Source organism: Coloeus monedula (assembly GCF_965178545.1).
Source record: "Coloeus monedula genome assembly, chromosome: 25".
Taxonomy (NCBI): domain Eukaryota; kingdom Metazoa; phylum Chordata; class Aves; order Passeriformes; family Corvidae; genus Coloeus; species Coloeus monedula.
Genome location: NC_138805.1, coordinates 3082914 through 3110849, shown reverse-complemented (window position 1 = coordinate 3110849; position 27936 = coordinate 3082914). Strand labels below are relative to the sequence as shown.

General features: G+C 47.1%; 1 protein-coding gene across 1 annotated transcript; it reads left to right on the top strand.

The window, feature by feature from the left end:
- Positions 1-46: 46 nt before the first annotated feature.
- On the top strand, positions 47-26410 carry NCAPD3 (non-SMC condensin II complex subunit D3; the record flags this gene model as incomplete). The annotated part of the gene is made up of 35 exons (XM_082296999.1): positions 47-110; positions 547-701; positions 1036-1198; positions 1585-1760; positions 1848-2021; positions 2540-2601; positions 3100-3187; positions 4467-4600; positions 5295-5367; positions 5653-5775; positions 5919-6171; positions 6690-6773; positions 6930-7013; positions 9858-9931; positions 10855-10989; positions 11668-11882; positions 13322-13507; positions 13769-13887; positions 13990-14105; positions 15501-15608; positions 16124-16238; positions 16330-16410; positions 17738-17976; positions 18611-18690; positions 19915-20052; positions 20376-20509; positions 20651-20850; positions 21298-21408; positions 21814-21969; positions 22705-22874; positions 23112-23233; positions 23344-23421; positions 25959-26039; positions 26140-26206; positions 26299-26410. The coding sequence occupies 35 exons, from the start codon at positions 47-49 to the stop codon at positions 26408-26410; spliced, it is 4470 nt and encodes a 1489-aa protein (XP_082153125.1).
- Between the last annotated feature and the right edge of the window lie 1526 nt (positions 26411-27936).

The window sequence follows — 27936 nt, the reverse complement described above, 5'->3', positions numbered from 1 at the left end:
TTGGCTCGGGCCGCGGGCGCGCCCGGAGCAGCGCGTTCGAACCGAGATGGCGGCGGCGGAGCGGCTGCGGACGGCGCTCGGAGGGTGGCGGCTGCCGGAGCTGGCTGCGGGTGAGGGCTTGGCGGTGGGGACGGGGAAGGTGTCTCGGTCCCTCTGTCCCAGTCTCGGTTCCGGGGTGGGCGCTGGCCCGGTCACCGGGTCTGCGGGATGCTCTGGCTCCGGGCCTTCTTACAGCTGTTCTCTGCGCGCCCGTGTCCTGCGGGGTTTGGGTATTCCGTGTTTGGTATGGAGCGTTATTTGGGGTGAAACGCGTGTTTTTGAGAAATCTTCTCCCTGGTGCTTATAAACGTGTTTTTTTGGGTTTTTTTTTTGTTTGTTTGTTTGGTTTTTTTGTTGTTGGTTTTTTTTGTTTTTTTCTTTTTGTTGTTGTATTTGTCTTGGTTTTCTTTTGTTTGTTTGTTTTTGTTTGGTTGGTTTTGGGTTTTTTTTTGTTTGATTGTTTGTTTTGGTTTGGGTTTTTTTGTTTTTTTTTTCCCTGTCTCTCAGCGTGGGTGGACACGATGTGGGACCTGGAATTCACGGAGGTCGAGCCTCTCGATCCCCGGATAGCGGAGGACATCACGGCCGATGGAGTCGACAGCTTCACTGGCCTGTACAGCGCTCTGGCGCCCTTTGCCGCCGGGGAGGAGGAGAGCAGAGAGGTGACATGACCTGAACACAGAGCCAGCCATCCTCACTTTGTCTTTTTCACGTCTGTCTTGCCTTAAAATTCGCAAAATATTCAAAAGCTATTCAAACAATTCTTGCTCTTTGTGCTGGAATGCTTCAGAGGAAAGCTATTCCCAAATTTTGATAGTATCATTTAGCATAATATTAAATATATTTAGTGTTATGTATGATAATTATTAAAACACTTTTTAAGGCATATAATATGTAGGGAGTTGGTCACAGTGGCACCTGTTAAATTCTGAAAAATGGCTAATTTTGGACATCTGCGTTATTACGGGATTTCTCACTATTTCTGTTTTGCCTCAGAATGTCTGGATCTTGTTTGCTGAGAACAGCCTGTCCCACCAGGCCCTGGTGGCTGTGCTGCACCACTTTGTGCACGTGGGCCAGCAGAAGAGAGCCAATGCAGAGCAGAGGGTGTTCGCTCTGCACGCGGCTGGGCTGTACTTCCTGCTGCTGGAGATCCCAGGTGAGCCAGCAGGATCCCTCCGTATTCCAGCTCTCCGTGGTGCAGCTGGAAGGGGTCGGTCAGCCAGTGATCCTGCTGGAACGTGTCACTGCTGATGGTGCATCAGCCTGGTGCAGCTGGGCTTTGTTCAAGGAGATCTTTAGTCTTCTCTTGAACTTCCTTGGGCTCTAGGACAACACCTGTGCAGAGATCATAGAATCACAAACTGATTTGGGTTGGGAGGGACCTTAAAGCTCATCTCATTCCATGGGCAGGGATACTTTCCACTAGACCAGGTTGCTCCAGCCCGGCCTTGAACGCTTCCAGGGATGGGACACGATGCTCAGATGGTTTGATGCTCTCTGTATTTTGTGTGGAAGAGGACTGATGTTGTCTTTTCTTGGCAGGCAGCATAATCAACCAGGTGTTCCATGAAGTGGTGTTTGACAAATGTCTTCACACCCTGACAAAATGCTTGCCTCGAGATCTGAGGAAAAGGAAGAAAGCGCACGCTCAAAGCTCACAGTCCAGTGCCAGAAGAAACAGAAAGAAGGGGAGACCGTGCAGGAATGACAGCCCCAGTGTAAGATGCCTGTGCAATCTCTTCAGATACAAATTCCTATTAATAAGCAAATTGTTGGCAAGCTGTTTCTCTTTACTGCCAATATAGATAGAAGAGATGTTGGAAGAGGAGGAGGAAGAGGATGATGAGGATGTTTACTGGTCAAGAGAAGGTCTTCTCCAAGTCCGCAATGCCGTCTTCCTTCTTCTGAAAAACTTCCTAAGACTTCTGACCAAGTTGTCCCTAGAAGAAAAGCCTCAGTGCCTGCAGAACTGCGTGCAGGTAAGAAAGATTCAGCTTGAGGAACCTTGTGTGCCCTAACGCAAACTTTTTGGGGATGCAGAGCACTCCACAGGGAGAGGTGGCAGCCCTGCCTTCTGCCACCTGGTCCCTGCTGGGAGTTAGTGGAGATGTGGGAGCAGGGTGCCTGCTTCGTGTCTGCCTCTCATGCTTAAAACTTGCTGACATGTGCCAGGTGTTTTGTCCATGGAATCAGAATGGTTTGGGTTGGAAGGGACCTTAAATCTCATCTCATTCCACCCCCTGCCATGGGCAGGGACACCTTCCACTGTCCCAGGCTGCTCCAAGCCCCGTCCAGCCTGGCCTTGGACACTGCCAGGGATCCAGGGGCAGCCACCCCTTGTTCCTGGGGGGAGCTTCTGGGCTTTGGGCTCTGCTTCTGTTCTGCTTCAAGGGAGGTGTTTGACAGTTAAATCCAATGGTGTGACCCCAGACGTCCCAGAGCCCTGCACATCCTCCCCTCAGGGGACTGAGCTCAGCTTGGCTCTCTTCCCTTGCAGGTCTTTGTTGAAATGACCAGCTTTGAGCCAGTGCTCCATGAGTTCGACTTTTCAGCGTCCATGTGAGCAAATAATTCTTAATAATTCTTAATGTTTATACGATGCTTTGAACTGATGCCTTTTTCTCTGGCCCTAAAAGTACGAGTCAGACACAGTTAGGGTGATAAAAGGGTACCTTTAGATGAGGATCCTCAGGTGCACAAATTCGTCAGGTAGAAAAGGCCGAAGATGCACACCCCGAGTAATGTGTGTGCAATTTTTATAGATTCTGCAAATTAACATATCTGACAAGAACCCCCCAAACAGGAACCTGCCTGGTGAAGTAATTCCCCCAGTTCTTGTACCTTCTACATTCTCCACCTTAGGATGATCCAGCCCCTGTTTATGAAAGTGACAAATTCTCTTATAAAGGTAATTGGAATATATTCTGTGTGCTAACAGCAAACAGCATCTTGTGAATATTGAATGTTTTCCAGTCAATGAGCTCTTTTAGCTGTAGTAGTCATAGTAAATGTTTCTCTGATGAAAGGGAGAGACATCGCTTTGTCTTCTTTTGTTAGGGATGTTCATAAAGCCGAGTACATTCCTGAGGCGGCCTGTTACGGACTGTACTTACTGTGTTCCCCTCTCCATGGCACACAAGATAAGGTAAAAGTTAAACAGAATCCTTAACACCCTCACAGCAGTGTTGAAAAGGAGTGGCTGCTTCTTTCCTTCTCCACATGTCGTTTTTGCTTGCATGGTTTTCACTTTTTGCTCCGGTTTCCCTCTTTGTGCCGGGTCTTTGCTGGGTCAGAGCAAAGATGGTTTTTTCCACCCCAATCCTTTTTCCCCTTTGGCTTCTTTGCTGCTGCACTTGTGTGCAGTGAATTCCATGCTCTGCTGACTCTTGTGGCAAATGAATTGAAAACAAAGGAGAGCTGCAGTGGCGTTGGATCTCTGAATCGTGAGGAAGAGAACTCCAGGTGGCTCCTTTTCCTGGAATGTTGCGATTCCCTGCTAGATGGAGCTGCAGCACCGCCTGGCAGCGTGTGAGGGCTTGGGCTGTGTGGTGCTCTGTGCACTCAGTGAGGGTGAGCAGGGCTGGTTCTTGTTCAGAGAATGCTCTGTGATCTTGGAGCAGCCAGTTCTGCCAGAAACTTTCCATCTTGATTTGTTTAAATTGGCAAGCAGAGCATGGCATAATTCCCACTCACCCAACTGCTGCTGCTCTGGATGGGGCTGCTGAAGGTTGGGTGTGCCCGAGCTGTGTCTGTGAGTTGTGTGACCCCCCCCCCCAGGCTGGTTCTGAGCCTGCAGGCTGAGAATCAGCAGCTGTCTAGTCAGGAAAGCCTGGAGTACACACTAACCTGGTATTCCTGAGTGCCAGCCCAACTTCAGCAGCCCTAGGCCTGTATGTTTCTGCCTCCTTGGTTTCTCAGTGCAGCACGAGCCTTTTGGAACTGTTGCCATTTGTGGTGATAGGAAGGTGTCCCCTTCCCAGACCTGCCTCACCTTCCCTGCCTCTCCTGCTTGCTCAGGGAATGTCAGGATCATGAGGCAAGCTGTGGTCCCAAAACTGTGGCAAGGGAGGCAACTCCAAAAGTTCAAGTGCACGTGGTGATACAAAACACGCATTTAGCTTAGGACATCTCCTTTGAGTTCCCTCAAATTCCAAATGTTTCTGGCAAAGAAAAGTCCACACCTTTGGAGGGCAGCTGTTAAGGCTTTCAGAAAGCCCTTCTGAGACCTTGCTGAACTTACATGAGAACATCAGAGCCAGGAAAGGCGTTGTGTGCATTTAGAAAGTGTCCTCTTGGAATTTCTCTGCTAGGAGTCATGCTTTAGTATGTGCTCTTGCTTGGTTCTAAGCTTGATTCAGAATTATCTCGTGACCCTGGAGTGCTTATCCATGGAAAAGAACCTGCAAATAACCTCTTCTTTCTAGACCCTTCAATGTGTCTTCCATCGGCTTCTCTACGTAATTCTGATGGCGGAGAGCAGTGAGGATTCCATGCATGAGGTCCTTCCCATCACACCAGCTGTGACCAGTGCCAGGAACCTGGCTATAAAATTCATCAGGTGATGTTCAGAGCTCTGGGCATGACTGCTCCTTTCTTCTGGCATGCCTTTGCTTTGCTGTTGAGGTGATAAAGGGATGAGAGAAACTGGCACTGGCTTTGAAGTTGTTTGTGCAAATGAGGCTTAATTAAAATGTCTGGAATGGGAATTTACTGAGCTTGCTGGCAGAGGGAAAGAAGGTGCTGTTTGACAGGAAAGTGGTGGTGAGTGGAAAGGACCCATTTTCTGTATTTTGCTTTGTGTCAGTTTTTCAGGTCTTGTGTTTTACTACAGAAAATTGTGAAGGAAATGAAAGATTAACATGGAGCTCACTCCTCCTTAGTTCTTTGCTTTCTCCTGCTTAATGATAAGTTTTGCTTATGTTTATTCCCCCTGTTGGGGAATCCATGTTGTTGGAAGTGTAGTTTGTGCAGAGATCCCCAGACAACATGTAAAAGTAGATTGAGAACAAAGAAGCTTTTCATGTTTCCCTGCTACTTGTTAGAAAAGTACGGGAAGAAATTATTTTGTGCTTGCAAAGCCAGGTTAATGTGGAAAGTAAGTATGGTTCTCTGAGCATATCCTGCTGCACTCACATGATTCCAGAAGCATGGCCACTTTTCCTGACTTTTCAAATGCATTCCAAAGGGATCCTTGATTTTTCCTCTGTTATAAACCAGCCTTATTAAAATCTGCTTTTCTCTCTCCCGTGCAGTTCTCTGGTAGATGAGCTGAAAGAAGCTATTTATCCTACTCTCCGAATATTGCTCCAACATATCTGTGCCCAGGTATGCCAAGCTCTGCTGCTTCTGGAGCTGAAGAACTCGTGTGGATACATTGGAATATCACTGATAGTTTAGGAAATCTGTTTTCACAATGTTTTGTAAGGAATGAAAACATGTGATGGTGAAGCAGTGACTGAGGAAGCTGTGATGATTCTCCCAGCTATTGTTGAATGTGACCATATCAGCTCATTAAATAAAAAAATACTTCTCTTAAGCCCTGAAATGCCTTTCTGGCATGCAGAGCAGAGCAGTGAAGTATCACAGGGTGCCCTTGCCCTTGTTTTTCAGGTCCCAGACAAGGCTGATTATCGCACCTATGCTGCCCAGGCCCTGGCGACCCTGCTGGACAAACTCCCTTGTGCAGAGTTCGCTTCTTTTATCGCCTGGCTTTATAAATTCTCACTCTATGAAGTAAGTGCATCTCCTTGATGTTTTGGAGATGAAGGATTCAATCTCAGCACTGAATAGCTCTGTCACTGCTGGTACCCAGAGGCAAGAGAACTCTGTGTTCACTTACATTAACAGAGCACCTTGTGTGCTTTTTCTTCCTACAGGTTCCCTCCAGAGTGTTTGCTCTGGATGCAGCCTTGGCTTTGTTGGAGCTGCCAGAGAGGAACCCGGGCAGCTCCTTGTCCCTGGAGGATCAGAGGTTTCTAAAGCACAAGTTTTTAGTGCAGGTCATGGTGTTTGGCCGGTGCTCAGACATAGCCCCTGTGGTCCGGAGCAAGGCTCTCAGCAGCCTTGACTGCTGTCTCGAGATGAAATCTGCTGCTGTCTCAGAGAGCATTCAGGACTTACTACAGAGCTGTGAGTACTATGGGCACATTAGGTAACGAAAAGCATTCCTGAACTTTCGAGGGAATAATTGCTGGGAGGTAGGAGTTGTCAGGAACTTAAAAACTGGCACACAGAGTCCTTACGTATTGTGTCATAATGAGAAGTAATTCATGAGCCTTGTTACTTATGAAGCCTTATATTTGGAAGGGATTTATTCTCATGTATCATTCTAAAGAGACTCCTCTGTGAGGTCCCTTTGAAGGATGTTTACAGACAACTGAAATTGCTCATTGGAAAAAAAAAAGGCAGTTCATTCTTGCCTGACAGCTGATTAAATCTTGAGTTGCCTTTTGCTTCTGCTAAGTAGTTCTGTTCGTGACTGGCATTCCGAGCTCCCTCAGGTGTGGTGAAGGCCAGATGGCACGATTCAGAGCCTGCACACAGCTTCCCACCATTAGATTGCTTGCCTGAAAAAAACTTGCAATGGCAGAGCATCCAGAATTAAAATACTCTGTTTGATTTCCTTTTTTATTTCTCTTTTTTGGCAGCCCGTGTCCACACAGTGTTGGAAGCAAGCACAGGCACTGCAAGCGTGACAGCCAGTGCAGGAGGTACAGAGTCATTCTTTTCCAGTAAGCCTCAGGCTCTTCTTGGCATGCCATTTCCTAAAAATACACATATCTGTTAAACCTAGGGCAGGCATGAGGCTCTCTGTTTAACACTCAACCATCTTCTTGCCGGGTGAATATATGCCTTTGTTATTCCTCAGCTTTTATCTTTTCTTTCAGCTGTGTCCAGCCATCCACTGAAGACCTTCCCAACTTCCAGGACTTTTGAGCTGACAGACAGCAGTGATACTGCTAGGCCTGATGGTATGTCAGAATTAAAGCAGCCTTTTCAGATAACCATTCAAAGCCTTAATTGAAAGCAGACTTTCTGAAGTGTATTCGTTGTCCATTTCTCAAAGGAAGTGGAGAGAGCTGTTACAAAACACTTAGGGGTGATGAAGGGGGTGGAATTGCCAGCCATAAAGAAATACTGTTTCCACTCAAGTCTGAAAAATACACTTAATCCTGAAATGCTGATGTCTGTTGGTACTAATGTGATGGCAACACTTGTTGAAAAGTAGGTAATTTATTCTTCCCAAAAAGGATGGTAATTGATGTGGGATATAACACTTGTAGCTCCATGAATTTCAGGGTAATTAAATCTCTTGCTCCAGTGCTCAAAGAACTGATACATTTTGCTCTGTAAAGCACAGCACCTTGGAGTAGCTCCATTCTGTAGGCAAGGACCCGTTTCTCTGCAGCATCAGGTTGGAAGCTGAAAGCAGAGTGTCACATGAAATGTCCTGATGCAGCATGGCAAGCTGCTTCTAATTTGTTGATAGCATGAAATCACCATGAAAGTTGGCTTTTATGGCCGGGATGTTCCTCCTTCAAACCTCTCCCTTTCTTTTCCTCTTGTGTGGAAAAGCTCTTCTTTCTAACCTTTAGGCCCCTGCCAGGATCTGTGCTCTCAGTTCTTGCTGTTCACCTCCCTTGAACTGCTGACAATTCAATTCTCTGCTCGCTTCCCATCCTGCAGCGGTGCCTTTGTTCCGTGCCTCACGCTGCTCCTCGCTTGGGATCTCCCTCCCTATCTCCAGGAGCCAGGCTCCAATCTCCCCCCCTTGAAAGCTCCCTTTTCAAACACTCTGCTGATAAAATTTCCTTAATCTGCTCCCTCAGACAGAAAAGTCCTCCAGGCCGCTCAAGGTATTGTGTATTCCCTGTTCAGTTGCAGGCTCCCCGTGCCAGAGGATGCCGGGGTTTGTATCCGATACCCAGCTGAGCACACACTTGGCACTTGGCAAAACAAATTAAGAAAAGGCTGGAATGAAAAAAGACTGTCTGGAGCTCCAGAGGATGCTGAAATCCAGGGCTGTCCGAGGCAGTCAAGGTGCATTAGCAAAGCTGTCTGGCACATGCCTGTGCTTGGCTTATGCCTGTGCTAATTTTGCACTCCTCTGAAGACCAAACAGCTCATTTGTTTTTTTTTAAGAAAAGAAATAACTCTTGGCTGGGGATAGTCAGAACATGCTCAGCACACAAGGGCAGAGATAAGAAGGGTGGGGATAAACTGCAAGGTGAGGTGTTGTACTGCACAATTCCCTCTGCCCACCAGCATCAGACATTCCCTTCCCTTGGGAGTTCTCAGCCCTTTAGAACTTGGGATTTTTGGTTGTTTCATTGGTTTTTCCCCCTCCCCCTTTTCTACATCAGGAAAATCAATGTCAAAGTGTGATTATTTGGTCACCTTCACAAGACTGGACTATTTTAGTAGCAAAATCTTGCAGTGGAAAGGTTCTGTGCTCTTCCTGTGCAGCTGCTGTCAGGAGGAGGAGGATGGGGTTGCACTTAGCTGCCCATTAAGGAAGCCCAGATCAAAGTCCCTTTCCTTCCTTTGGTAAAAATTTATTTTTAAGCTAGTTTTGATTAGTTCCCTGTGACTAATCCCATTTTTTAATGGCAACAGGATGGATGTCCATGTGAATCTCTAAGTAACAGATCTCCAAATTTGGCATATCTTTGGGAAATCTGACTTGATGCTGGGAGAAATTTAACAAACAGCAATAAATAGAAACCTTAAAAGCCATGGTAAAATGCTGGAAGTCCTTATGGCCAGTTAATAGCCCAGTGACTCAAAATGTGAGAAAGAATTGATCTGTGTATTCAGTTGTGTGTCATTTAATAACTTACTGCCTTGATGATGTATTTTTTCCTGACAGCATGCAGCAATAAGTGTGAATATGGCTGTGCAAAGTAAGATTTGAGCCCTAACTTGGCATTCAGGGAAGAGAGATGTGTTCTGGTTGCCTTGTAGACTCTGGGGTGGTTCTTTGCAGCTGCTGTTCTGCAGCCTCAAGGAATTAATAAATGGGAGTCATTTCCCCTCTGTAACACACAGCAGTTCATACATTAATGCTTGATGCTGTGTGGAGCTCTGAGGCAAAACTCACAGGAGGCTGTGGGTGTTCTGAGCTCTGCAGAACCTCCCGTGGCTCTGTGTCGGCTCCATTTGTCCAAGCTCTGCCCAGGTAGCTCTTCCCACAGGTGGCAGGGGTACCTGTGCCTGTTCAGCTGTGCCTGACTCATCTGATGAGCTCTCAGACTCTGAGGGTAGCCTGGCATCTTTTATGCAGACAAATAAAGAGGTCAGAAATTACAGATTCACCCTTTTTTTTTTTTTTTTGCTGCATGTCTCAAGTAATTCGTTCCATCGGTTTCTTTTGTGGTATGTGAAGATGTGTTTATAAATGCAAGAAGTGGGGGGATTGTTTGAGTTTGTTTTTCCTTCTGGCTTATGCCTCGTTCTGGATTGTTCTAGGTGATTTTAATTGTGATTTGTTCAGTCCTTCTGAAAGTTTTGGGGAACCATTTGAGTTTGGTTTTGCACTGAGTTTGTGCTGCTTTAGAGTGGGGAGGCCCTGGCACAGGGTGCCCAGAGCAGCTGTGGCTGCCCCTGGATCCCTGGAAGTGTCCAAGGCCAGGTTGGATGGGGCTTGGAGCAGCCTGGGATAGTGGAAGGTGTCCCTGCCCATGGCAGGGGGTGGCACTGGATGGGCTTTGAGGTCCCTTCCACCCAAACCATCCTGGGATTGTGTGGTTCCAGCTGGTGCTGTGGGAAATTCCTTCTTTGTGGGAGTAATTCCTTTTTATCCTCATTTTGGATAGGAGAAGAGTTCATGGCCATACTGAGAGAGAGGGCTGCAGATGAGAAAATCATCGTGAGGAAACCTGCTGTGCGGGTAGGGTGGGGTTTACATCCTTCTCTGCTCTCAGTGATTACCCAAAATCCGTTAAATAATTAATTAGGCCACAGCTTTGCTGCAAACTCTGTCGCTTTGCCCACTTGTAGCTTCCTGCTCTCCCTGCAGAGTGTCTTAAAGGCATTAAAGATCTTGTTTACTAGCTCCTGATAAGTAAATAATGCAGGCATAATGATGGGAATTTCTCTAGTACCCTTGTTGGTGTTCTGTTATTCCGTCATTTGCAAGGAGAGGCTCTTGTCAAATGTCAATAGGCATTTCAATTAAGAGACTTCCTCATAAACTGAAGCATATTAGCTGCTTAGTTTGTTTTGACCTTGTTAGCAAAGGGATTAGGTTACATCCAGCCTCTTTTTGAGCTCTGTGTTGCTTTCCTTGCTGCTCATTTCTTTAATGAAGTCATTAGCTTTTAAAGAGAGATGCTTCAATGGAAATTTCCTTGTTTTAAAAAAGAGGTGTCTGCTGCTGACTGCCTTCCTCTGTTAGTCCTCTTCACCCCAGCTCTTCCCCCTCAATTCACACGCTGATTTGAGCTTCCCAGTTAGGGCTTTGCAATTCATGTTTTAATGCTTTTTGATTAAGAATAAAAATAAATCCCCTCTTCCTTATTGCCAAGAGAAAGCTGTGGCTCGTACAAGAGGCACGTTATTTTCAAGGGGAAATTGTGACATTCTCCCTCTGCAGCTGCTGTTTCAGAGCAGGACTGACTGGAATGATGTTTTCTGTTCCGTTTTACATCTCTGGTTGTGCCCAGCACTCATGAATCGTTAATGTGCCGTTTCACCCCGGGCGAGATAAATCTCCGGCTAACGTTGGCAGGGGGTAGATTGTACTTTTGCTTTACCACTCGGTGCCCCCCGGCCTGGATTCCCAACAGAGCTGTGCTGCTGTTTTCCTCGCAGGTGCTTGGGAGCCTCCTGAAGCACGGGCACATGCCCTGCACCGCCGAGAACGTGGGCACGCTGCGGGACCGCTGCCGTGACCCCGCGGCGTCCGTGTGCAAGCAGGCGCTGCACTCCATCACAGAGCTGCTCCTGGTGAGGGGAAACGGGGATTTTTCCCTGGGGGAAGGCAGGAGGGACCACACCAATCAGTCATTCACTCAGGGAGCTGCCTTCTGTGACTCTGCTCTCATTTCTTTCATTACCTTTCGACTCGGAAGTCATGAGTCACTCTGATACCTCCCTGTGATTTATGCAGAGTGCTTCCAACTGTTGGAAACACTGATTTTTCTGGCTGTTGATTTATGTGTCACGAAGAAAATGTTTATGTTGCTGGCCTTCTCAAGTTAAAAAAAACCCTGAATCACTTTCAGATGTAATGTGTGGATGATAGCATTGCTATATTTTTCTTTCTTTTCTATTTATTCACAAAGGGTTCGTAGCTCAGGCTTGGAGCACAGGGTTTATATTAAGCAAAGCTCTTTTTTTTTTTAGTGCTAAATCATCTGCTGTGCAGCCTTATTGCAAACCTGTTATAATTCTTTACAGAGTCTCAAAACAAAGTGTTTCAGTACTTTAGCAGAAACACCAGGTATTTATCATAGAGATGATTAAAGACCTTGTGATGCTGAGTTTCCCTGTCCCACCTGCTGCCACACTGCTGGGGTTGATTAAAATTCAGTTTCAAAGTTTGTAGCTGAACCTGGAGGCCTTTTTCTGGTCTGACCCATGCATTTGGGATCCCCTCATCGTTTAAAAATGTGCTTCTCTCAGTTTCAGCACAGCAATGTCCTGGTGCAGAAGGCCTGGTGGAACGGGGTGGTGCCCGTTGTGATGGGTGCAGAAAACTCTGTCCAAGAAAAGGCCTTGGATTGCCTTGATCAGATCTTGCTGCAAAACATAAAACCTTACAATAAATCCAGGAGTGATGATAGGCAGAAGCTGGCATGGGATCTGCTCTCCCTGTCTTCAGAAAGCAAGGAGCTGGGGTAAGTGCATTTTCCCCACCTCTGCCTGTGTTAACATTCAGGGACAAAACCCAGAGGTTTCTTCTACTTTTAATCCCATTAGAATACACGACTTTTCCTTTACAGAAGGAAATTACCTATTGACTGGAGGACTAAGATAAGAGTCTGAGTTTGTGCTCTTGTTCCCTGTGTGGCCCCAGACTGTTGGGTACCACAGCTGACACCCACACTGTTAAAATGCACGTGCTGTCTGCTGTGCAAGGACAGGAAACCCAGTTTTTCTCTGGGATTTCTTTAAAGCTACTTAAATTCCCTGCTTGAAACCATCAGTATAATGCTGGAGATGGAAACTACCATGTTGAGGTGCTTGTGTTGTCCTGCCAGCTCCCAGGACAGAGCTGCTGAACATGAACAAGCTGGCAGGTGGTTGGAAGAGTTCAGCTTTGCTTTGTGTCAGGTATTTTCACTCGCTGCTCCTGTTACCTGTGCTCTCTCCCTGGACTGAAATGCTCACACACAGCATTGTTACATCCTGTGCTGGATGCACTGATAGCACATGAATATTTAAGTCAAATGGAGGTGTTCCTCTGACAGAAGTGAGAGGGGATATATAAAGCAAGAACATCACCTTGTATTAATTCTTATGTGCAATATGTTACTTTGTCTTGTGACAAACTGAATTATCCTGCCTGCCTCAGAACGCTGTGGGAAGGAGCGGGAGAGATGGGATGACACACAGCATGACGAGGACACAACACTGATTAAAGACAGCTGTATGTTTATTAGTCAACAGGGCAGAACAGCTCAGAAGGAGCGAGGCACTGCTGGTGCTGCCGTGCCAGTGTGGGGAGCTGTCACTGTTCTAATTTGGGCATTTTGTAACAGGGTTTGCACATTCGTGGCACCTCCTTCCTCCTGAACCTGCAGGACCTTGCAGCTTGAGACATCTCACAGCTCTTCCAACGTGAAGTAGATAATTAGGGTCATGCAGAAAAACGAGCAGGGTGTGACGCCCCTGACGTGACTCTGCTGTTCCTTTATTCCTGGGAGTCTTCAAGGCCAGGCTGGATGGGGCTCTGAGCACCCTGGCCTAGTGGAAGGTGTCCTTACCCATGGCAGGGGGTGGAATGAAATGATCTTCAAGGTCCCTTCCAATTTAGGCCATTCTATGGCTCTGGGTATTAAATAAGAACTGCTAGAAAGTCTTTGTTACAAATTACTGAAATTATATTTCCCGATGTGTTATGGTACCAGTTGGACCATTGTCCTACTGCCCCTGATCACTACATCCGTATAGGGGTGCCAGGTCAGTAGGGAAAACGTGTAAATGTGTAAATTTTCAGTATGAATAGTGGGAATGCCAGGCAGCTTTGTTGTGTTGGCCAGCGTATGTTGGATTTTTCTGGATTTTACCAACTGCTTTGTTTATTCCTCCCTAAACTTTCCTTTCTTCCCTGCAGCCGTTACCTGAGCAGAGCTTTGACTATGTGGTCCAGCCAGAAGAAGTTGACCTCCACTTTTATCCAGAATGTCATGTCTCACCTGGAGACAGAGCATTCCAGTGCAGCTTGGATGCTGCTTGCCAAGGTGGCATGTTCTTCCCCCAAGCTGGATTATTCCAAGATCATTGAATCCTGGTACAGCAGGTCAGTTTGTGCTTTGAACTCCATTCTGCGAGGGAGCACTTTGTGCCCTTCCACAGATTGCCTTTTAGCTGCTTAAATCACAGTTTTTCCTTCAAGCTGTGAGTTCTGCAGCTGGAAATCCAGCAGTGGCCTCAAGATCTGTGCAGTAACCAGCTCTTTCCTTAATCCCTTAGAGTTTTCATTGGCTTTGACAGGTCTGCCTTAATAATGCATGTCCCAGATGAGAGGATCGTTCAGCTGTGATTTGGTTCTGTGCCTCAGAGTTCATTGTTGGTTTTCCAGGCAGCAGAACATGAGCAGTGACGCTGTGGGACACATCCTGTGTGTCATCGGGCACGTGGCAGAGCACCTCCCCAGGAGCCGCTGTGAGGGGCTCAGGGGTGAGTGGCCCTGGGCAGCTGCAGAGGTTTTGTGCCTCCCCTCCTCCATAAGCACTTGAAAAGCTTAGAAAATTCTCATTTTATGTGTGATCTCGTCTGCAGAGAACATCCGGAGCTGGCTGAAGGAGTTTCAGTGTCCCCGGGTGTTGATCAGCCCAGCTGTGCAGGCCCTGCAGAGGCTCTGCCGGGCCTCTCTAGATGTACCAAAGGAGGCACAGGTGGGACTTAAAATAAACCTTTTAAAATAGCCTGATCCCTACTCAGGGGGTGTCTGCTCCTGTCTCCAGGCTGTGGGTTGGTGAGTTCTAAAAAAGGGGCTCTGACTCCAGCAGCTCGAGCCTGCTCTGCTCAGCTTTCTTTGCTGCAATTGTGCTGGAGAACATCCTGTGGCTAAGCCTGGACTCGTAAGGAATCTTCTGTCTTCAAATGTATTCCCCCACACACCTCTGAAATACCTTGCATTTGCTTGCTGTCCAAGTTTACAGAATTCCTAAAGGAAACCTGTTGCTGTGCTTTTATTACAGCAGCCGTTTCTCAGACTTGGTCCAGTTTGAGCCATGGATTTTTGCTGTAATCTCTGACTGTTCTCCATCAGAGCTGCTTGAGATACACATATTTTCTAGACCTCTTCCTGGAGACCAAACAGGGAGTTAATAACTTGCTCATAACTTTTTTTTCTGCCTCTGTTTGTTTTATGCCATGGCTCTGTTCTGCTCCCACAGTGGGAAGTTAGGCCATATTTTGTTGGTAAAATAAAGATCTCAGCCTGAACACAGTTGCTAAGAAGCTAAAACTGATGCAGGTCTCTGTCCCTAGTGATTTTATATCATCCCTAGTGATGTTTTATATTTCTCTTTCAGTATTGATGACAGCTATTTTATAATAAGCATCCCAATCAAGTTTAGTAAATAATGGGCAAAACTGCACACTCTTGCCTCAGAAGCCACGGTGGGGTGATGCTTTCTGGGGTTTTTTTTTTAACTGACAATCAGAAAATCCTCCCTTGTAGGTTCAATTATCACAGAGTGTTGGCTTAAAATGGAATGCAGATGTTCCTGTAAGTTGGTCACTTTATCAAATCTAACAGCTACCATTTATATATGTATTTGGTTATTAAAACTGCCACTTTTAGATGGTGGAAAACCAGAAATAATGCTTTATATTCACCACAGTGTAGTAGTTAATCAGCTTTTCCTGTGTTTCCCCTCTGAATTCTTTGGAATTCACATCATGTTTTCTTTGTTAATGGAGCTGCTTTTTTCAAGCAACATCTAAAAATTCACACAGACACCTCCAATGTGTTGGGTGCACATGAAACAGCCGCCTAAATCCTTTTTGTTTAAGTCCGTGTGATTTCTATACTGAGGTGAACTTGGGCCTGTGGATCATTAAAAGCCAAATTTTCCAAGGTGTTTTGACACTTGCACGCATCCTTTGATGTGCAGGGAGAATTTTAAAGCTCCAAGGCACTCTCGGATTGATTTTAATGGGATCCAAATTATTAAAAGTATATAAAGACTTTGATATTAGGGATTCATGTGTGTACAGATATTACAGCTACCTTTTGTTTAATTAATAAAGTGTTGAATTAATTTTGTTTAATTATGGAGCAGGAGCTGCTCAACCAGGTGTTTGGAGATTTGGTATCCACCTGTTACAGCTACATCTCCAATATAGTCCTCAAAGAGGGTGGAGCAGAGCAGCTGCAGGAGGATCTCTTGGTAAGTTTGGTTCCCCTTCACGGATTATTTGAAGGGTGGAGGTGTGCTTGGGGTTGGTATTCCTCAAAGTCCAAGCCAAGGACTGGGCTAATGGGAATGTGCATGGCCTGTGTGTGTGATGAAGTCTTGTATTTATGAGCAGGGAGCACACGGCAGTTTTACACACCGCAGTTGCTTTAAGGATATGGCACTCTGTGTATTTTTAATATATGACATGGTTTTTCCCTGCTTTTCCACTCAAACTTCTCAGATGAGCTGTTCAGGAGAGAGGTCTGTAAAATGCATGGAATGCTTTGAGGAGTATTTCAGTATCATTAGATGTGGGGGGTGTTGGAGCATGTTAAACACACCCACCCGGGATTTCTGTTCCAAAGCCTCCCCTTCTGTTCTCCCGCCACTGCCTTGAAAGGACTGAGGGAATTTTGAGTTGTTTTCGGAGAAGAACCGACTCCTGCTGACTTAATTTGCAGCTCAGCCCACTGCCTTTTGATTGCAGTGCTGCTTTCTCTCTGCAGGTGAGACACCTCTTCCTCCTGGGCGAGGCTGCGCAGATGTGCCCAGCCAAGGTGGAGAAATACATCTTCTTCTTGGTTCAGGCCATCCTGGCCCCTCCTGTCAGCAAGGACCAACGTGAGCCACTCCCCTTCTGCCTTTAGCTTTGCATTTACAGACACCCCTGTGTGCCAGGCCGCATTTCCATCCCTGACCTGTTCTTTTCCAGTGTCTGCTTCCAAAGACAGTTCCCAGTTCAGAGGCTCAGCCATGCCTACCGTGGTCAGGGCTCATGCAGTCATGACTTTAGGTAAGTGCTACCCTGCCCTAGAAATGGGCCTTTTTGTATCTCAGCCTTTCTGGTGAAGTTCTGCCCAAAATCCTGGAGAAAAGGAGGCTCAGGGTGACCTTATCACTCTGCAACTCCCTGACAGGAGGGAGAAACTGGGTAACAAGGGACAGGACAAAGGGAAAGAGCCTCCAGCTGTGCCAGGGGTGGTTCAGGTTGGACATGAGGAATAATTTCCTTACTGAAAGGGTTATTAAACATTGGAAGGGGCGGCTCAGGGAGGTTTCGAGTCCCCATGCCTGGAGGTGTCCAAGGAACAGCTGGATGTGGCACTCAGAGCTCCGAGCTGGGTGACAAATTAGGGATTGGTCACAGGTTGGGCCTGATGATCCCAGGGGTCTTTTCCAACCTAAATAATTCCCTGTAAAGCTCTGGCAGTTGTGACAGAGAGCCCCAGTGCTCTGTTTGCATTACCTCAGCTCAGAGCTTTTAGCAATGCAAATATCCATGGAAACAAGTTGGGCAAACCATCAGAACCCTGCCAGCTCTGCTTCCCCAGGTGTTTAATGCATTAATAGCGATCAGTAATTAGCAGTGTCCCCCAGAGCTGTGCTCTCCTTGTACTCAGAGTTGGGTGCTGAAGGATCATCTCTCTTGTAGTAAGATGCTTAAGAGAAGGTGAAGAAAACTTGGTGCTTTCGATGTAGTTTAGAGCAGAATGACTGCACACAGTTACTCGTTCTCCTCAGCATGAGTGAAATGCTGCTTTCAGAGAAGCCTGGTCAGCTGCATTCCCAGGATTCTGAGGAACACCAAGTGCAAGTTCTGGGTTTTAATACTTCTGTGGTTAGGAACAAGTTTCTTTTACAGATAGGCAGCATTATTCTTCCCTTAATTGCTTTGGAAAGTTTAATACTTCTCTGCAGAGCTTGGGAACAGGGAGAAGTGATGTTAGAACTATTGCAGGCTATTTTATTTTAGGTTGGCTCAGTGATGCTCTCAGAGGTGGGTGTCTCCCTGCTATGCCTATGACAGCTGGGGCTGTTCTTTTTAGCTGCTTTGAATAATACCCTGTACACAGAAATAGTTTGCTGTGAAGGAGGGAATTTGGCATAGAGACCCACTCTATAGGTCTAAGGGGAGTTTGGAAGAACTTGAAGTACCATCTCCCTGAGAGATCATGCAGATTGCTCATCAAGTTCCAGCACGAGTTTCTTGTTTATTCCCTTGTTTACTTCCCGATTCCTTCCCCGGCTCGTTTTGGACCCGAAGGAGGCAGTGAGCCGGGCTGGGCTGGTTGGGAAGGACGATTCATTCCCAGCTCTGCCTCTCTGGTGCTGCTCCCCAGGTAAGCTGTGCCTGCAGCACGACGAGCTGGCGAGGGAATCCATCCCAGTCCTGGTGCAGGAGCTGGAGGTGTCGCAGGAAATGCCCGTGCGCATCAACGTGGTGACGGCGCTGTGCGACCTGTGCATGCTCTACACCTCCCTGGTGGACAGATACATCCCCAACATCTCCCTGTGCCTGCGGGACCCGCACCCCGTCATCCGCGAGCACACCCTGACCCTGCTCACCAACCTCCTCCAGGTGAGCTGGGGCTGAGCCTCAGTGCCTCTGTCCGCTGCCTGGCGGCTCAGACTGTAATTAATCCGTGCTAAATTAAGGGTGGTTCAACTCTGTGTTTAGTTACTGCCTTTTCTGCTGGCCGGCAGCAATCACATCAACACCAGCCGGCACAGTTGGGTAATGAGGTTATTTTTAGTCAATGGTTGCCCCTTTTCTCATCTTGGTTTCTTTGAACTCCCTCCAGTTTCACTCCTCTATCAACGGCTGTAACAAGCACCACGACACCTTTTTTTCCTCCTGCTGTGTCTGTTGATTGTTCTGAAGGTGTGAATGTTGAGAGGCTCAGGATGTTTACCCTCCCATGCTCACATGAGGGCAGCTTTGGAGTGCATGCTTTTTTGGCTCTGAAAACAGTGTTGAAGAGCACATCTGCCGTGGGGTGGGAGAGCAGATTTTTCGTTTTTCTACTTTATTCTTCATACCTGGGGTAAACTTTGATGTGCTGCTGTGGCATTTATGCTGCTTAGAGCATCCCCCAAAATACCTGGGGTTTATTTTAGGTTTTACAGCTTGCTCATTTGCCTACAATTTGGAGGTTCACACTAAGTTTTCCTGGTTCAGGTGGTTCATTTTTTCTGTCTGCTGATTTCTACAGGGGGAGTATGTGAAATTGAAGAACTATCTCTTCTTTCGGTTTGTCTGTGTCTTGGTGGATCCAAACCCAGATATTGCCAGGTAAAAAACTCAGCTGTGAAATGATGGAGGAGTTGAAGGTCAGAGATGTCTCAGTCTTGGCACCTTCACATTGTGAATTAAAATTCCAGTGATACAGCAGATTATCCAGCTAACCTCTGTACTTCCTTTAGGGTCTGCACAGCAGCAAAGAGGTGATGAACCTCCCTTCTGTTTATTTAAAGGTCCCAAAGTGTGTCCTTGGCTGTCCTCAAAACGTGCAGCTCTGCTCTGTTTAGGACTCAGTCATCCAGAAAAAAAGTCAATATTTGAGACAAGCCTGTAGGAAATCTTCCTTGTGGTTTTCTGACAGGCTCTGTCTCAAGTGCTGGCTTTGTTTTAGGACTAGGATTAAATATTTTGTTGGGGATTTTTGTCTTACATTGCATGCCTTGCCTCTTCAGCCTTCTGCCACATCCTGTAATTGTCAAGGAATGACCTGCCAGATGAGGTGTCAGAGGAATTATGCACTCTGATTTTAAGTGCATGTTTATGAAGTTTTTTGAGGTTTCAGAGTCTCCAGCTGCTCTGCTTTGTGAGAAATGAGTGGGGCACGTTTCTTCCCGGAGGGGGAGGTGATGTAGAAATTCTGGATGCAGGAGGAGGACTGGACACCTTGCTCCTTGTTTCTGCCTGGAACAATCGGTCTGAGACAGATATTTCCAGAACCATCAACCTATTGTCAATTACCATTCACACTTCCCTTTCTCTTCAGTGTGATTTTAATATCTAAAAATGTCTTTCCAGTAGATGGTGACATTGCAGCATTGTGTTCCTCCCATTTCTGTGGGAGCTTTTTCCTTTGCATCTGCATTTAGAGACTGCATCCAGACAAAACCACGTTCTTTAAGTCTGGGGTTGCCTTGCAGCTCTTGCAGGACCTTTGGGGATTAACTTGTTGCTGAGTGCTGTGTCTCAGCCACAGTGGAACCCAAGTTATTTGAATAATTTAAGTGTTATGCCTGGATTCAAGTTCAGATTTATTTCTGACTCTAATGGCCATAAAAATGAGTAAAAATGAAATGTCTGTCTCTCTGAAAAAAGGGTGGATGCCAGTGAGCTGATATCCTTGTGCAAGCCCAGATGGAGCTGGGCAAGAATTAAATGTGGTACTGAGGGAGATTTGGCAGAGGAAAACCATCCTCCTGCCTTGAGAGCCCTACACAGTTTCAGGGGTGGCTTTTAGAAATTATCCAGTGATCATTTCTTTCTTTTCCTCCTCTCCAGTTTTGCAGAGTACTGCCTGGTGCACGTCTTGCTGATGAGGAACCCCGTGATATTCTCCCAGCACTTCATCGAGTGCATCTTCCATTTCAACAGCTACGAGAAACATCCAAAGTACAACAGGTTCCCCCAGAGCGAGCGGTCAGTTGAGCACATTTCTGTCTAATTTTCGCTAAATTATGGGCTGTCTGGCCATGCAGCTCTCAGTGACAGCACAGCAGTTGTGTCACTTCATAATTATCCATGCAACAGAGTGAAAAGAGCCGGGGGAAGCGGTGCTGAGTTGTGTCCTACCTTCCCTGTGACACTGATGTGTGTAATTTGTAGGACTGTGTGGTGTCCTAACAGGTTTATGGGTCTTAAAAGTGACATGCAAATATCCCTGGCTGATTTAAGGTCTCATTATTTCTGGGAGCTGGCATAATGGGATTTGGGCCTGTGTAAAATGTCGTGCTCTGCCACAGGGCGAAGCAGCTCTTCTCTCTGAAGGGGAAGGATAACAAGGAGAAGAGGATGAGGATCTACAGCTTCCTGCTGGAGCATTTCACGGATGAGCAGAGGTTCAACATCACCACCACGATCAGCGACAACATCCTAGGTAAGGGTCTGCCTTATAAAATCTGGTAAACAAAAAACTGGTGTCTGTATAAAAGCCCATAATCCAGGTGTTTTATCTTCCTGGCTTCCCCATCACTGCTGCTTCTGGTAAAATAAATGGTTTCTTGCCTGTGTATTCCAGCTTGCTTTGTGTATAAGGTCCTTCCTTTGGACCTGGAAGGCAGCGAGCTGCTCTCAGATACATTTGCAGTCCTTAGCTGCAAAGAAATCAAGCTCTCAAGTATGAGGTCCAAACCTGAGGAAGACATTCAGCCTGGGGAAGATGAGATGTCAACAGCCAGTGCTGTCATGCAGGTGGCCCAGAAAAAGCTCATCTTGCAGGTGAGGGGCACTTGGTCTGCTGTGGGAGCAGGGCTGGGGAGCTCTGTGTCTTGTAAAAACAAAATGTGAAGGCACAATTTGGGAGGGATGCTCATCCTGGAGCTGTAGGGACCAGAAATGCATTTCCCAGAAGCCAGGGGTGCTGTGCTGAGCTGGATTTGTTCCCCACTCCTCTCCTTGGTGAAGCATTTGAACGGAACAATGATTTTCCTGCACCTCTGGGCAATCTGCCTTCACTGTGAGAACTGAGTGACTTAGTGATGCATCTGAAAAGGCTCCACTTAGGTTAAAAGCCTCTGTGCGTGTGTGTGGTGTAAGAGCAGCCTTGATTACAGTAATTCCCTGGCTGTGGGGGGATAGCTCCTCTCACTTGGGCCATCCAGCGAACCGCAGAGTGGCTTCTCCTTTATTGCCTCACGTAACTGTTCATGCCTTGGTCACAAAAAGGGTCAAAAGAAGAATTTAATAGAAAACATCATCCCAACAATCACATCACTGAAGTCCTTGATGGAGCAGAAGAGGACCCCAGCTCTTAAGGACCTGATGAGCTGCCTGCGGGTAAGGGGAAGTGTTTTCTTGCTGGTCGTGGTGTTTTTTATCCTCTCTGGAGTTAATGTGCTGGGTGTGCAACCACTGCCAGAACGAGGAGCCTTCTTAGAAGGGAACAATTCCGAAGATGTGATGTTGTGGCACTGCCACTGTGTTAAATAATGTGGGAGGTGGAGGGATTGGAGATAAGGCTCTTGGTGTGGAACGTGGGCAGGAAGAAAGCTCAAATGCTGGAAAGCTTTTTCATGTTCTGAAGAACAAATTGGAGTTGAAACTCTTCAGTCTGTTAAAAACACCTCTGCTCTACCAACTGGTGTTTCCTTTTGCTCCCAAGCAGCTGTGATCTGAATGGGGATGTGAATCAGTAGCTGGGGGAGATTTCTGAAAGGGTCCAAACATTCCTTATTGCTGCAGGAAATTATGCAAGATTACCGAAACGAAATCAAAGACTTCTTTGCTGAGGACCAGCAGCTGGTAGTCGAGCTGGAGTATGACATGAGGAAATATGAAGAGCAGCTGGCCAGGGAGAAGGAGTTAGAACAAGAGCAGCTCTCAGCAGCCCACTGGGAGGTTGGTGCCATTAACTCTGTACCTGTCTCTGCTCAAATTTGTGTGCTCACAACGCCCAGGCCCTGCCTGTGGGCCCTGTTCCAGCACTTGGAGCAGGATGGTCATGAAGGGTTTTCATACCTCTTTGTACTTCCTGACAGCAGCTTTGGTTTCAGAGTCATTTAATAGGCTTAGAACATCAACAAACAAAGCCAAGAGGAGCAGCAAATGATTAATGGAGAAAGAATTCAATTTAAAGGGAAAACCAAGTCTAATTTGGTGCTGCCTGGGCTTAGATGTTGTATTCTCTCTGTTCCCAGAATGATAAACTGGTATCAAAGAAAGGAGTTCACTTTGTCTGACTTCAGGTGTCTACAAAGTGGAAATTCAAACCTGTCCTAGTCATGCAGACCCTCTTTTAAATTCAGTGTAAAAAAATAAATACGTGCCTGAGTCAATTGTCCTGAACTATTTTGGACACCTACCTTAAGATGAGATGACTTCTAGCCTGGAAGTGCATTTCTCTGCAGACTATAGAAGAGCACTTTATATATAGACCTCTAAACTAGGACGTTACATTTGTGTCCCCTCTTCACTTCTTGTTAAAACTTTGGCCAATAAATTGTTTGTCCCCAGCACCCTTTTACATCCATCACACAAAGGGCAGTTCTTAAACACTCAGGTCCAAGCACCTTGCAGGGTTTTCTACTCTTGTAATCCCTTGTCAGGCATGACCTTTTCTCCTGTTTTCCACAGCAATCTCCATCTTTGGAGAGAGCTGCATCTCCTGGTGGCCAGAATAATAACAATGCTCAGTCTCCTGCGAGTGGGAGGCTGCCCACATCTGGGTTCATCCCTTCCTCTGGGTCTTCTGAGTTGGCCATACCTCGTGCTGGTGCTCTGAAGCAGCCTCAAGTGGGTCGCAGGTACAGGCTCCTCTTTGTTACCTGATGTTTGATATTTATATTTATTATAGGTATTTATATTGCTTTGCTGGTCCACTCTTTGCAAAGTGGTTTGAAGGTCATGGGTGTTGCAGCATCATCTCCTTATCAAGTGGTGTTTGAGATGATAAGGGATGGGGAGGGGATGGATCTTTCCTCATGCATCTCATCAGGGCTTTTGGAGGGAAATCCCAGTTCCTGTCCTGTTTCTGGCCCTAGGGCATCACTTTTGAGCACAGTGGCCAGGCTGAACGCTGCCTTCCTGGCAGCAGAAGGCGCGCCCGTGCAGCGCAGCAAGAGTGTGGGGAGGAGTTCACCGAGCACATCTGGCAGCCAGCAAGGTGGGGAACTGCTGCAGGCTGCTCTGGCTCTGCACTGGATCTTGTTTACACTGATCCAGTAAGAGTCTTGAGTGCCTTTCTGTTCTTAATTATTCCCTTGTTGTTTGCAGTGTCCTGCCGAAGCCTGGGCCAAAGGTCCAGGCAAGAAAAGGTGGCTGTGGTGGGCCCAGCAATCAGCACCCCAGAGCGTGAGTAGGAGCTGATAGGTACAGACTATTTATTTATCTAAGTGCTTGTAGCAAAGAAGAACCTTCCTGAAACCAAGGGTGTGTGTGGGGAAGCACAGTCCAGTCATCTCCACGAGCATCTCACAGGGTCAGTGCAGGAGAGAATTTATTTTGGGATGCTGAGGTAACAGAGTGCTTTTCTTCCTTCCTTGACTCTGGGATGCTGAAAAGGAAGGTGGTTGTGGTTCCTTTCCAGCCTGCCCTGCCCGAAGGTGCAAGGCTCAACACTTCCTTGGCTCTGGAAGCACAGCTGAGCAATGTTAGACTGAACTGCAGAGCCCTGCTGCAGAGGGAGATCCTCAAGGTTGGGTCCTTTCTGCTCTAAGTTGTGCAGACAGGGTCACACACCTGGTACAGCCTGCTCCTAGAGCAGACACAGGGCTGTGACAGCTGCAGGAGAGCACAGGGATCTGCTCAGAGGGATTAGCAACCTGCACAGTCACTGAGTGAAAGAAAGAACTGAACTGAGCCCTGGAGAAGGAATGATGTGGTTTGGTTACTGCTGTGGAAACAGAAGGACACAGAGAGGAATGTCCAGTACACAAACTGTGAGTCTCTGTGCTTGTGTCCACTGCAGCTGAGCAAGGCCTGACCTTCCAGAGGCAGGTTTTGTTGGAATGCTCTCTGACAACCCTGCAGTGTCTCTTTGTGCAAGCACGAGAGGCAGCTACAGTCAAACCCAAATGGAGCTGAGTTCCAGCAGGAGATCCAGGAGATCCCCTCCCTTTCTGCCAATTTGCTGCTGAGCTCCCTCAGGCCATCTCCTTTGTGCTGTGAGTTGTGAGGTGCAGACCCCCAGTGCTCTGGAGAGAGCCCCAGGTGTGAGTGTGTGGCAGCTCAGCTCTCCTTGGGCTCTGGGGGCTGTTTTGGGAAGGGGCTGGCGTCCCCAGAGAGCTGGGGGAGTGCCCCTCAGAGCCCTGCCCTGCTCACACACGGGAGAGCCACGCTGCAAATCCCTGACGGCCCTGAGCAGGCACTGGTGTGCAGCCACTGGAAAATCTGATCCTGCTCTTCCCCGTGTGCTGGGCTGCACTTGTCTGCCCCAATGTTTTTCTCTTTGCCTGAGCAACAAGCAAAAAATGTGGGGTTTTGTGCAAAAAGTGTTTTTAGAGAGCAGGATTCTTTGAGCGCCATGGTCTCTTGGAAGCTTGCACGGCTGTTGCTCTTAAAGCACCATATGGTGAAAAAGCAGGAAGAATGTTAATCTGCAGTGGTACTAGAGCCCAATTCCTGCTTTGCTTCGAGGCAGCATGTGTCCTTCAGCAGGGAGACAAACTGTACAGAGCAGGATCATCACTTCAGTCAGCGTGTGTTGAGCCATCTGTATGGTGGCACAGGCTGATAGACAAGCAGAATAAAACATTTTATTTCTCTGGTATATCCTTCTGAGACTATTGGAGACACAGCTCTTTGTAAACAGGTTTGTACTTGAGAAGTTGGGAGCAGCTGTCCTTCCTTTCTGCCTTGCTCAGCTGTTGTGGCTGTGTCTCTCTCCCCTTCTGTCTTTGGGGCTCCTCAACTCCTGCTCGGTACTTTGGGAAGAGTTTCAGTGGATCTGGGTGAGTGGGGATTGTACATAAACACATGTGGAGATGCCACCTTCCCATGGGAAGCCCTAGTTTCGCATTTCTTTCCCATAAATGTCTCCTTACCAAGGTGACTTCTTCAGGCACACACTGCACAGCCAGTCCTGAGAGATGCAGGGCTGAGCTAAGGCAGATGGATCAAGTTTGATTTCTGCTCCAAGCTTCAGTGATTCCCTTCCAGGACAGGGCAGGAGTTAAAGAGCAAACCCAGGTCAGCTGTGCAGAAAAGTCCTTTTAGCTGAGTTTCCAACTCCTGCCCTATAAAGCATTTCCTACCTTAATTCCTTGTGAAAGGTTCTGGGAAACATGAGCATAAAACAGAGCATTGAGTTAAGTAAAATCTGAATATTGTGACATCTCTGCTGAGATAAATGACAGGAAAGAGACAGCTGACAACCAGGGCCTATTCAGGCAAGCTAAATTCTACCTAGCTCCCCTGTCAAGTGATTCCTCTTGTCTGGCTGCAGGCAGCTCCTCACAGAACGGCTGTGCAGGGCCTTTGGCAGTTTTCAGGAGCCCCAAATTCTGCCTTGACTAAGCAGAGCAACTGGTCTGGATGGAACTTGTTGCTGGGAGAGATGGCAAAGCTTCAGTGGAAGGGGTGGCTGTCCCTCCCAGGCAGGACAGGGGGGCACAGGACCGAGGTCCCACACTGAAGTGATTTCCTCCACCCAGGGAGGAATGGAGGCTGGAATTTGAAGTTGATGTGACCCATCAGACTCAGCAGAGGGGTTTGAGGCTGGATGGGAGACACTGAGGTCTGGTGGGCTGGGAGAGAGAGATAAATATGTGTGTTTGCAGTTAACTGGATTTACTTCCTCTGTGACACTTGAGCATTGCCCAGCAGCATGCCTTGCCCTCTGGCTGTGTCACAGGCTGCTAATACGTGATTTTTTTTTTTTTTATTTCCAGAGCCTGACACCATTGGGGACTTGACTTTTGGTGCTGGAGTCAGTAGCATCAGCTCGATACACACACCCTCTTCAGGTCCAGGCAAGTCATCTCTGTGATTCTAATTTGAAGAAAAAAACAACCCCAAATGACCAAATCTGTGGCATTTTGTAAAATATGAAAATACATGTATTGTTTGCAGCGGAAGAAGAGGATGATGCTGAGGATAGGCCAAAGCGTATCATCTATTTGCCATCGCCAGAGGAACCGTAAGTTCCACACGGGTCTGGAACAGCCACTGCAGGCAGAAAGGCTGGTCAAGGGCTTGGAAGTGCATGGTTGTCCTGCTCCCTTCCTGCAGCCCATCCCCACCTCGGCAGTGGAACGTGAAGTCCCCAGCGAGGAGAAGGAGCAGCCAGCAAGTGCCTCTGCAGCAGTCACAGTGCAAAACCCCCCTGGAAGCAGCCAAGTGAGCCTGCCCCTGGACTGCTGTACAGAACCACCACGCTGCCTGAGGCCTGTCCCTCCCCTCTGCTTGTGAAGCACATCCTTCCTTATCCATCTCTTCTGAGCTGTGTTTTCCCCAGCACTGCCCTAGAGATGGGCAGACAAAGCCTGTGTGAGCACACACAGGGGTTGTAAGTGCTGCTCTTGGCAGAGCTCACTGGAGGGCTGCAGTATAAAAGGAGGGTGGCTTTTCACTCTCAGGATGTGTAATTTGTCCATTTGGGAAAGTAAGGGCACAACGTTGCCACAAGCTTGGTAATAAATGCATTTATCACAGCTTGCAGGGCAGTGAGTGGCTGGGTTTATTCACCCAATCCCTCATTGTCCCTCTTGGTTATATAATAGAGTTGCTTTAATTTGAACAAAGGTAAAACAGCTTGTCACTGCTGCACCCCTAAATCTGGTAATTGCACGCTACATCACCTCTTATTTGTTGTGCAAACTCCTGTGTGTATGAACAGCCTTAATCTTCTTTTTCTATGGAATATTTCTATTCTTGAACTATGTTATTTCTGACTATTAGCATTTGATGAAAATAAATGGTTGCAGAATTAATTCCACCCACGGCGTTTCCCCTTTTCTTGAGCTGACAGAGAAATGAGTTTGGTTTTTTTTCCTGTAGATTTCTACAGCCTCTCAGTCTCTTCTAGCACATCATTGGTATCTTGGGCCCTCAGTTCAATTAGTGTTGGACCCAGCAGCTTTTAAAGAGACTGATTTGACTGCAAGCAGGGTGTGAGTAACTCAGACAAGGTGGGTAAGTGCTCTGGGCAGGTGCCTTGTTTATCATGAATATCCTGGGTAAATCCAACCCTTCCTGAGTCTCCCTGATGGCCACGTGCACCTCACTGGAGTTTTTCTGTTGTTAACTTTTATCACAGAGCTCATGGCCTAGATTTCATTGAAACTGGGAGCTGGGATCTGTTTTATTCCTGCTGTTTTGTCTAACTCAGACACGAACCCCAGGCACAGAGCAGGATTTGCTGCAGGAGTGGAAACAGAGGCACTTGCCTCCTGCACTGGAATCCCATCATTTGCCTCCACTTTCCCCACTCTCTTTTGAAGATCAGAGAACCCTTCAAGTGAGGTTAAACTTTATTCCCAAAACCAAAGTCAGAGAGCAGAGGATGTATGGAATGGCTTTGGCTTAAGCGATGGTCAGCTGTGGCCAAACCATTTATTTTTGTACCCTCTCTCCTGCCTTAAGCGATTATTTTACCACTCTGAATGGTAAATTGGGATAGTTTATTTCCTACTTTTTGTTTTGTCCTCGAGCAGTAGCTGAGATGAGCCCTGTGAGTTCTAACCTGTCTTTTCTAGAGAGCCAGGAACAAATGTCCAAGAATTAACTGATAAACAGCCACGTACCTTGGACTTTGTGTCACCTCCATCCCACTGTGAGTGAGTGCTCTGACAGGAGAGCCTTTCCCTTATTTCACTGAATTGAAAACAGGAGCTTCCCATAATTTGGCTGTTTGAAAAACACCACCAA